Source organism: Olea europaea, chromosome 11, assembly GCF_002742605.1.
Source record: "Olea europaea var. sylvestris chromosome 11, O_europaea_v1, whole genome shotgun sequence".
Lineage (NCBI taxonomy): Eukaryota > Viridiplantae > Streptophyta > Magnoliopsida > Lamiales > Oleaceae > Olea > Olea europaea.
Window position 1 is genome coordinate 23547857 of NC_036247.1, and position 11544 is coordinate 23559400.

An 11544-nucleotide genomic window follows, 5' to 3' on the forward strand; every position below is an offset into this window, starting at 1 on the left:
ACTTTTGTAGCCTAGAATCCATTCAAGACTCCTTGATTATTCTTTTGCCAATTACTGGCTCTTCTAAGACCACTATATTTGGTCTCATTTGGCTGAACATTTCAATGAGTGCGTCCACTAAAAATGGCTCTTCACTCTGTGCGACGATCTGAGTTTCTTCCCCATCTTGGACTACCCTGACAGGTCTATAGTTTCCTTCGTACATGAACATTTCCACTGAGTTTGCTTCTGCGACAAAAGGCCTATGATCGGCCTGCACCACCTCTGCTTCACCCTTGTTGTTCCAAAAGACCAGGCATTGATGGAGTGATGAGAGTATGCAGCGACTTCCGTGTATCCAATCTCTTCCTAGTAACACATTGTAACTAGTAGGACCATCTATTACGAAGAAGACTGTGGTCCTAGTAGTTGTCCCTATAGTTATATCCAATGGCATAACTCCCTTAGCTGAAGTTGCTCCTCCATTGAAACTCGTAAGGATGACTTCTGTTGGAATTATGTCACCCTCTGTCTTTGCAAATTTCTTCATCATCCTAGATGGAATGGTGTTTATAACTGCTCCATTGTCAACAAGCACTTTTGCCACAGGGATGCCGTTAAGTAGAGCTTTAACGTACAATGGCCTCAAGTGTTTAGTCAATTTCATGGCTGGCCGCTTAAAAATAACCTTTTCGGCAGCTTCTATTTCTACTTCCTGCTTGTTTCCTGTCGAATTATCCCTCTGTGATAAGTCGACGTGCAGCATATTGCCCTGAGCCTCTGTCTCCTAAATTTCCTCCTTACTGTTTTCTAATGCTTCCTCATCAGTTTTCCAACCTATGGGAGGGGGCATTATTCTTGGAGGTGATCCATACTTTTCAGAGCGAGGCACTCTCTTCTTCCTTTTGGGCGTCCGTACAGTACGTAAAAATCGAAAGAACGCCCAGATGGTTCTCCCAACAAGTCTACTTCGCGAAATCCCTCTCGATGTAGTTGCTTCAACAGAGTATTGTGCGATACTCCTCTCCTTCTTCTTTCTGCTTCTAGGTCGATTTCTTCTTCGATGTCTGTCATCCCATCGTCTTCTTCATCATTGTAGGCCTCTCCAAAAGTCTGGCCTTCTTCACATTCCAGCACGCAAGCCTCTCCTTCGTTATCCTCCCTTTCTTCCTTTTCTTTTTCTTTATTCTTGAATTCATTGGCCAGTAAGTAATTATTAGCCACGACAGGAGGTAACATACCGAACTGGATAGTAAGGGGCTGATCTAGATCTTCTCCATCCCTTCTGTCTCGCTCAAACTTTGATCTCCCAGAACAAGTTTCTGACAGTTCTTTCATTGATTCATCTGTACCGGTCTCTTCACTGTATTTGAGAACATTTTGATTGGCTACCTTGAGTAGTTTAGGCGCTTTAGGATGTGGCATTCCCTGTTGCTGCCTCATCACTCGTCCATAGTTTCGTTAGAAACGCCTTTTTTGGGTTTTAGTCATCTCATCGAAGGGTATTGCCCTTCCTGCATTATACTGGAACGAATGCCATACAGTTGGCCGGTGGGGTTGCGGCCTGAAGATTCTCCCATTATCTACTGGCCTGAACTGCCTCTCAAAAGGCGGTCCTCTATAGAATGATGTACCTCGCCCTCTACCAGGCTAAGTGTTTGGGAGGAAAGTAGGGCGATGGGGATGCTGCCATATCCCTGGTTTCTTCGTGTTCCCACTCACTTCTTTTTTACATCTTGAACATAGGACGTCTTCGTCCTTTTTTGGCTCTTTCCCCTTGATTCGTTCAAAGACACTGGGATGTGGTCCAGGGTCCTCTTCTCCATCATCTATGACCAACTTGAATTTCAACAACTTGTTTTTGAAACCAGCCATTACCATGTTCACTCCAAGTGGTTGTGGAAAAGGATTTTCATCCACTGTCATCTTCTTCTTATCGTCGAACGTAATTCGTCCTGATTCAATGGCATCCTGCAATACATGGTGAAAAATCAAGCAATTGTTAGTCAAATGTGACCATGCATTATGCCATTTACAATATTTTTTACCCTTAATTTGTTCAGGGTTTGGCAATTTATGCTTATCATTCAGCTTTATCTGCTTATCCCTATATAATTTATCAAATATAAGGTCAGCTTTGGTTACATTGAACGAGAACGTTCTAGCCTTTATGTTTCCATCTTTCATGGGCTCATCCTTGCCCGATGGTCTGGGCTTAGCCATTATAGGACAAGTATACGTGTCTCCTTTGACCAATTCGGCCAAACACATTTCGGCTTGATCGTATGACTCGTCGCTGATGGTATGAACGTCAAAATTTGGGTCTTTGTAATAAGTCTCTTTACTAGAATTTTTCATTTGCTCTTCTTCTCTTATCAGTCGTTCATACCTGATCACATTCGCACTCAACTGGAAAAGGTCAAGAAATTCCTTGTCTTGAAATTTCTTTTTTAAATCAAAGCTCAAGCAACCCTGAGCGATTTTGACAAATTCTTTTTTGGGCAGAGGTACAAAACACTTGCTTCTTGCTGTCTTGAACCTTTGGAGAAAACTTTCAGCCCATTCATTTGGCATTTGACGTAGATTCGTCAAATCAGCCAAAGTAACTTCAGACTCAGTTTTATAAAACTGAGCGTGGAATAATTGTTCCAATTGTTGCCATGTTTGAACAGAGTTCGCTAGCAAGTTGATAAACCAGGAGAAAGCTACTCCTGTTAATGAACTAGGGAAAAGCCTCATTTTATGGTAATCAGTTACGTCACCACTTTGCAATGTGAATCGCCCTATGTGTTCTAAAGTAGACACCTCTCCTAAACCGGTAAACAGTGAGAATTCTGGCACTTTATACCCTCTAGGCCATGGATATGCTTGGTCTACCCAATCAAGATATGGCTTTATGTAAGTCGGCCTAATGATAGGATGCATCCCAAAAGCCATCTGATCCTGTACGATTTCCATAATCTGATTCCTCAACATGACGTTGGGGTCATATGGAATTCCTACAGGTTGGTTAACCGGTTGATTTGCATAAGGCCTGATGTTTGGTCTTTGATTGGCAACAAAGTTATCATGATTTGGGTCATTACCATTAGCCTGAACATGTATTCCCTCATTAACACGTGGAATATTCTGCCCATTGTTTAGGACATTATCTCTTACATTTGGATTACCCCCCAAGTTGGCGTACCACTACCATTGTTCTGATTTAGCACTGCACCACCCCCTTGGTTTGAAGTAGAGGGACCAGAAAGTGGTTCTACCCCTTGATTCGGATTTAGGACCGAGGGATTACGTCTCACAATTGTCCTAGTTTGAAAGTGGTTTGCAAGAGGCAGAACCGGTTGACATATTTGGCCCACTAACTTATTCATTATTTCGTTCAAAGTGTTTAGTTGTTTGGCCATGTTGTCATAATGTGCATTCCCATTTTGAGTAAATCTTTCTATATTATGAATATTTCGAAGATTTACATGTTCAACGACATCTTGTGTGAGTTTTTCAAGTAGTGCACGCATAGTTCGAGGACTCAACTCTGTCATTGGTTCATAACGACTGTTACTGCTCTGATTCTGTTCATCTGTTCGTGGAGAGGCATGCTGCTTCTCATATCGCTCGATCACAGACTGGACTCCTCCCTAACTTGCTGCTTCCTTATCGGATCTCTGAGGCATATTGTTTCACCTTTTGTATTTTCAACACCAAACACCACTGTCCCACTGGGCGTGCCAAATTGTTTTGCGCGGGTTAGTCGCTAACAATTAAAAAGGGATCAGACGATTGTGTAAGGGACAAACCTCTTGAGATAAAGTCCCAAAAAGGGGTGTTCTTTATTGGCGATGTCTTTACAATCGGAAAGTAAAAAATAGAATGCCTCCAAGGGGCGCAAGCACACGAGTTACTGAAAGAAGTGTTTAAATCTAAACTAAGAAATTGAAAGTTACATGTTCTATGTTCGAGAGTTTTTGATTCGGTCCTTTTGCTCTATGTCTTTTCTTCCTTTTATACTCCCTGGATGATCTCTTTGTGATCAACCGCCTAAAAACTGCTTGATCGTTCTATAACTGCCCACTTTACTCGTAATGGCCAACTTGTCATGGAACTGTTTTTTCTAAGTGCTGCCATTACTCTTTGTCATTCAACTGTTTTCAATTGAATTCCTTGAATTGTGGAACGTGATAGGGCTACTTAATAACTGCTTTGATAACTGCACTTCTTGATAACCATAACACTTCATGTTTGCTAAGACCTTGGGCGACTCGAAGGTTTGGGCGAGAATAGAGTAGCAGCTCTGGGCGACTGCATGGCATTCCATTCGCTCAAATCCTAGGCGACTTGCAAGCTTGGGCGATGGTGTTACCGCGTTCATGGGCCTCCCTATTTGGGCATTCATCCTGAATTGTCTGATTGGGCTTCGTTCTTTGGGCTATCTAATTTGGGGATCCTCCAATTGGGCTTCATTCCTTGGGCCGTTCGATTTGGACTGAATTTTTATGTGACAACAAGTTCTATAATGATCTTATAGATGAACTCGTGGCAGCAAGTTAGAGTCCGTTGCGTGTAGCATTCTTCTTATACTAATTTTTTGGCAACTTAACTTTGATAATTTAATTCATAATTGAAATTTATACTTTTTTTTTTTTTAACGAGGTGTCCCAACTTGCGCCAGACTATATATCCACGTCCCTGAACCTTCGACCCCTCAGCTGCTCAGGGAGGTAAATCGCAGGATGTGCCCTTGTTGGTTCTCAGGTTCCTACATGGCTTTTACTCTTTCCCCAAAGGAAGCCTCCTCCATGGTGATTAATCCACCAATAATTTGAAATTTATACTTTTTACTTACTTCTTGGTAGGCATTAAGCCTTTTGTGACTCTCTTCCACTGGGATGTTCCTCAATGTTTGGAGGAAGAGTATGATGGCTTCCTAAGTGATAAAATTGTGTAAGTTAATATTGCATCACATGGCATGTATTCAAAGAAGGTTTCTAAGAAAATTACAAACTAAGTTTACATAAAGAAATACAATATAATTAGCGACAACATTTCTGAAGCAAAAAGAAGAGGTCTTTTATTTCAAAAGAAATTTTTATTACTTTTGTATTATAAAAATGGACTTTCTTGTACAAAGATTAAGCCCTTTTTTGAGCCAAATTATTTTCATAAAAATGTATTTTTGAATAGTGTATTGATGGAAAATGTGTGTTTAAAAAATAAAAAAAAAATTTTAATTTGCGTGTAATATTATTTTATTGAAGAATGTGTGATTGAAATGATGTTAAATCATTATTTAAGAATGTATTTTTCCAAATAATGTGTTTCAAATAGAGCCTAAACTTTCAGCTAAAATAGTTCTTCCATATTTTGATATAATACTTCATTTCCTCTATCTACAATATAGGAAACATTTTTGTGAATTTGCTGAGGTTTGCTTCTGGAATTTCGGCGATCAGATGAAACACTGGATCACTCTTAATGAGCCATGGTCCTTTGCTTCTCAAGGATATGCAACTGGAAATTTCCCACCATGTCGGGGTGCAACAACAACAAACTCATCAGAGACTACTAAAAAGAGTATGACTGCTGAGAAGAGCATACCTATTTTGAATACTATCCTTCCTCATAGAACAACATTTTCCACCAAAAATCATTCGACCAAGGGAGATCCAGGCACAGAACCATATAAAGTTGCGCACAATTTGATCCTTTCTCATGCACATGCGGTTAGGTTATACAAGCAAAAATATAAGGTTTCCACTTTTTTAATCATTAATTTTCGCATGCAATATATATATACTTTGAGATATTCTCTAATATGCACAATATAGGGTTTATTTACACCAACAGATACATTTGCATAGGTACCTCAAAAAGGTGAGATAGGGATGGCGAATGTCGCGATTTGGTATGAGCCTCTCAGATTTCCAGAAGATGTGGAGGCTTCTTCAAGGGCACTCGATTTTAATTTGGGATGGTAACTTTACTACTCAATATGTTGACAATAAAAAATCAAATTACTTTCTATTTCTTTCTAAAGCAAATTACTTTTTTAGCGAACACCAAATGTTCCTACGTGGGATCCATGGATTCAATAATATTTGTAGTACAAGGAGGGGGACACATTGACAATTGAAATTCTTCTAATTAATGGTTTGCAATATTTTACAGGCCATTTTCCATATTATAATCATTCCATCTATCTCCTTTTTGTTCTCCTTCAGGTTTGTAGAGCCATTGGTAACTGGTCAGTACCCAAAAACTATGAAGCAGTATGTAGGAGAACATCTTCCAAAATTCCCCGCACAAGAAGAGAAGTTGGTTAAAGGATCTTATGACTTTTTAGGCATAAACTATTACACGTCTTGTTATGCGACTGATGTACTTCCGAAGTCTGGATCACATAATTATCTCACTGATTCGTACGGAAAAACTTTATGTAAGTTTTGACTTTTGAGACCTTTTTGGCTGTAGCTGCAAGCATTATTACTCCACCACTATTCTAACTCGCATACTTTGGTAGATGAAAAAGAGTCCAAGCCAATCGGTGATCTGGTAAGCTTTTCTCTTTTTCAAAATATAAAGTAAAATAATAACAAAGAAAATAGATAGGTAATCAAGTTGAAAAGTTTATGCTCTAATTTATGCATGCAATGAATTAAAATATTTCTTATGTAATGTAATGAAATCTCCTTCTTCTTTTTTGTGACAGAGTCCTGGTACAGTTTGATTGTACATTTATCCAAAGGGGATTTACAAACTCCTAATGAAAATCACTAGAACTTATGGTCTTGAACAAGTCATTTATATCACAGAGAATGGTAAATAGTTGTTTTCAATTTACCATCTTATAATCATTTGTATTTATATACAAAGAAATGTAATCTAATATTCATTTTCTTATGTTATGTGATTATTGAAAATAATATCTTTCTGATTTTGTGCAGGGGCGACCGAAAAGAATGATACTTCCATTTCGATCACAGATTCCCTCTCTGATTATATAAGATCTAACTATCAGAGGGACCATCTAAACAACATTAAGAGGGCAATGAAGTAAAGATCTCGTTCTCTAATTTGTTAACCTTTTTCAAAATTTGTTAACTTCATCTTTGTTTATGGTTTTTCTTTCCTTTTTTAGTGATGGTGTAAAGGTGAAGGGTTATTTTATATGGTCACTGTTAGACAACTTTGAATGGGCATCTGGATACAATGTCAGATTTGGCATTTTTTATGTGGATTTCATGAATGGAAATTTAACAAGATTCCCGAAAAATTCAGCTTTATGTTGGAAGAATTTCCTTGCCAATAACCCAGATCCATGGATCCAACCAGATGAAGAAACTGAAAAAAACTACTGAAAATTGAAGGATCAAACCAGATGAAGCAACAAGAATGGCCAAAACCTCCGAAAAGACAGAGAAGCGGCTAAACAATCAGCTTTTCCATTGTTTATTCTGAAATTAATGTTATGCTGAATAATGCATTCTTGCAGCTATTCCTTTTTATCTGATTTCTCTTCTTGTGGGCTGAGAAAGTCATCTTTCAGCTTGTTCGTATTATGATCAAATAAATGGAGCCTGGCTGATAAGGCTTCACATCAAACTCTCATGTTGATTGTTCTAGTTTGTTGAATAAAAGATTATGGACAGACGTGTGCTTACTCAAAACTCTAAGAGTGTGTTTGATTGACATGGAAAATATAATCTAGAAAAAAAAATGTTTTCCATCTTTTGTGGAAAATAAAAATCATCTCTACTCAAGGAAAATGATTTCCTTAAAAACAAGGAAAATTAGGCATATTTTCAAAAGTTGGAAAATATTTTCCATGGAAAAAAATAGCAATCAAACACTTCAAGTAAAAATTTGGATGGAAAACTAATATTTTTCATGAAAAATAAATGTAATCAAACACACCCTAAGTGCACATTGTCAATGAGTAATTTCAGATCCCATACATATATTCGAAATTGTACAAATTCTTTAGTTGTTTGATACAGCTAAAAACTAGTGAAAGCACGTAAAAATTATGACTAAGAAAATTTGGTGAAAATTCAAATGGTGGAAATCTTTCCCAATTTCACTCTCCCACTCCCCAATTCGGTTCCCCTCTCTCCATCTTTCCCCTCACACTCTTGCACAATACACGTGCACACACCACACAAAACACATGTCTGTGTATATATGCAACTATTAGGTTAGATATATAGGGTAGGACTTCACACCATGGGCCAGGTAATACCTCCATAAATGGGTTAAATATGATGCAGGAGGATTCGAGTCGAGTGATGATGATTTGTCAGATAGCACGATGATGGCGCTGAGACACCATGAGATGACGGATCAGCGCAAAGATGGAAAGTGAATCACCATTATTTCTTTAATTGGGGGAATTTGATGCATATTTGGTAATTTGGCCATAACTTTGACTACGGTTATCGGAATCGCTATTATGATCCCAATCCGAAAAGCTCTCGTCGGCGTGCACGTTGTGGCCACCGAGCTATGCTCGGTAGATGTCAATTTCGAGCCCAAAATCCACCGTTTTCCTTTCCAAAATTCAATTTTAAGTTATTTTTTACTATTTATGGTAATATTTCGTTTTCTTTTTTCCATATGTTAGAAAACTCGAATTGAACCAAATTTTTGGCAATTTACTTCTTTTACTTAATATTTTATTTTGGTATAATTTTGGAATTTTGTCATTTTTGGTAATTTTTCAATAATTTCGTATTTCGCAGCCATTTAACCCGGCTTGTGGGTTAGTTTTCATCATCCGGCATTATTAATAATATTAAGTTGAATTCAGAGTATTTTTTCTAGTTTTTTGGGCGTTTTCTGTCGTTCTTTTCTTGCGAATCATCTGCTGCAACAAGCCAATAGTATAATCACTATCCTACCCGGCGTCAGTTGGTATCAGAGCATTAGCATCTTCTTGGGAGATAAATTCCATCAGTTATAATGGTTGGTGGATGTGGTCGTGGTCGTCGAGGACAAGTCCCGATTGAGGAAGTCCCGCACCGTGATCGTAATATTCAGGATGTGACGATTGAAGATTTGCAAAGACAAGTTGCGGAGTTAACCCAACGTTTGGCGGAGCAGGAGTTCAGTAATCATGATGTCGAAGGTCACGATTCCGATACCAGTTTCGAAAACCCGTATTACCATCGTGCTCGAGTTGGGAGCATCGTGGACGGGAGGATCGTCAATTTCAGAGTGGATCTGCCCGAGTTTTCTGGTACGTTGCAGGCTGAAGGATTTATTGATTGGCTGAATGAAGTGGAGCGGATTTTTGAATATAAGGAGGTTCTAGATCGTGTCAAAGTGAAATTGGTCGCCATCAAACTCAATGGTAGGGCATCTGTATGGTGGGAACAGTTGAAGCGTTCACAGGAACGACAGGAGAAATCCAAAATTACTAACTGGGAGAAGATGAAGAAGAAGATGAAAGGGCACTCCTCCCTTTCGGCTATACTCAAACCTTGTTTCAGAGGCTTCATTCACTAAGACAAGGCGCAAGATCAGTCAATGATTATACTGAAGAATTCTATCAGTTGGTGGCTTCAAATGATTTATCTGAAGTGGAGAAGCAGATGGTAGCACGGTATTTGGGGGGATTAAGGCAGCCCCTGCAGGATGTTCTCAGCCTTCATTCATTGTGGACAGTTTCTGAGGCATATCAGCGAGCACTTGCAGTAGAGAAACAGCAAAGTAGGAGGCCAATGGTCAGAGGTGAAGGAAGTCAGCCAGTTCGCCCTCAAGAATCTCGTCCTGCTTATCAGCCACAGCGGGATGTTCCAGCTCAAGTATTGAGTGCTTTAGGTGTGGTGAACAAGGGCATAGGGTGACCGATTGCAGGAAGCCTGCTGGTCAGAAGAATAAAAATCTTCTAATTGAGGAGGATATGATAGAGGAGTTTAAGGAAGTTGGAGAACCCGTGTATGATGAGGGTGAAGATGAGGACGTGCTATATGGAGATGGTCAGGAGACCCTGGTCATTCGAAAGAGCCTGCTGACTCCCAAGGGCGACTCAGGGGATGATTGGTTGAGGACCAACGTTTTCCACACAACCTGCACAGTTGCTGATAAAGTCTGTAAGCTGATAATTGATAGTGGCAGTTGTGAGAATGTAGTGTCTAAAGAGGCTATCGAGAAACTGCAACTGAAGATGGATCGTCATCCCAAACCATACAAGTTGTCTTGGCTGAATAAAGGCAGTGAGGTAACGGTAGAAAAACGATGCTTAGTGTCTTTCTCGATTGGAAAAAAAATATTTTAATAATGCTTGGTGTGATGTGGTATCAATAGACGCATGTCATGTTTTGTTGGGACAACCTTGGCAGTATGATCGCAGTGTTATCCATGATGGGCGGAAGAATACTTATTCTCTGAGCATCAAAGGAAATAGAATTGTTTTGGTGCCTCACAAGGAAGTAAACATCCCTACCCCGGTAGTTAAAAATCCCAGTCTACTTTCTATGTCCAGGTTCTTGGTTGAGGATGGGCTTGAAAAAATAGTTTATGCTTTAATGCCTCGTGAAAATAGTACAGCGAATGTGGATTCAGAATTTCCAGCAGAAGTACAGCAACTACTGATGGAGTTTTCTGACTTGATGTCGGAGGATCTTCCTCCAGGACTACCACCTATGAGAGACATTCAACATCAGATCGACCTCATTTTGGGGTCGAGTCTACCAAACCGACCAGCATATCGCCTCAGTCCCAAGGAAGCTAAAGAGTTGCAGCGACATGTGGTAGAATTATTGAAAAGGGGCTACATTCGTGAGAGTATGAGTCCTTGTGCAGTTCCTGCTCTCCTAGTGCCGAAGAAAGATGGGTCATGGCGTATCTGTGTTGACAGCAGGGCAATTAACAGGATTACAGTGAAGTACAGGTTACCAATTCCCCGTCTGGACGACATGTTGGATCAATTGTCCGGTTCTAAGGTCTTCTCAAAAATTGACCTTAAAAGTGGATACCACCAGATCAGAATCAGACCTGGAGATGAGTGGAAGACTGCGTTCAACACACAGCATGGGTTGTACGAGTGGATGGTCATGCCCTTTGGACTATCCAACGCACCCAGCACTTTTATGAGGTTTATGCATTAGGTTTTACGGCCTTTCATGGGAAAGTTTGTGGTAGTTTATTTTGATGACATACTTATTTATAGTCTGACATGGGAGTCACATTTTAATCATCTTAGTGCTGTCTTTGATGTAATGAGGACGGAGCGCTTATTCATCAATCAGAATAAGTGTTCTTTCTTCACAACTTCTGTAATTTTTTTGGATTTTGTTGTGTCTACTGATGGTGTTCATGCAGATTAATCCAAAATTGAGGCAGTTTTGAATTGGTCGAAACCAAAAACTTTGCACGATGTCAGGAGTTTCCATGGATTGGCATCCTTCTATCGTCGATTCATCAGAAACTTTAGTACCTTGATTGCTCCTATTACAGGGTGCCTTAAAGGGCGTGATTTTCAGTGGACTGAGGAGGCAGAGGCTAGCTTTCAGTTGGTTAAGCAGAAGATGACGGAGGCCCTAGTCTTGGCACTTCCGAATTTTGAAAAGG

At 39.6% G+C, this 11544-nt stretch overlaps 1 protein-coding gene across 1 annotated transcript; it reads left to right on the forward strand.

The window, feature by feature from the left end:
* The first annotated feature begins 2837 nt into the window (after positions 1 to 2837).
* LOC111404606 (beta-glucosidase-like) lies at positions 2838 to 7331 on the forward strand. Its single transcript, XM_023033391.1, has 9 exons — positions 2838 to 2877; positions 4830 to 4917; positions 5375 to 5723; positions 5835 to 5947; positions 6195 to 6351; positions 6445 to 6525; positions 6683 to 6689; positions 6918 to 7026; positions 7112 to 7331. The coding sequence occupies exons 1-9, from the start codon at positions 2838 to 2840 to the stop codon at positions 7329 to 7331; spliced, it is 1164 nt and encodes a 387-aa protein (XP_022889159.1).
* Positions 7332 to 11544: the final 4213 nt, after the last annotated feature.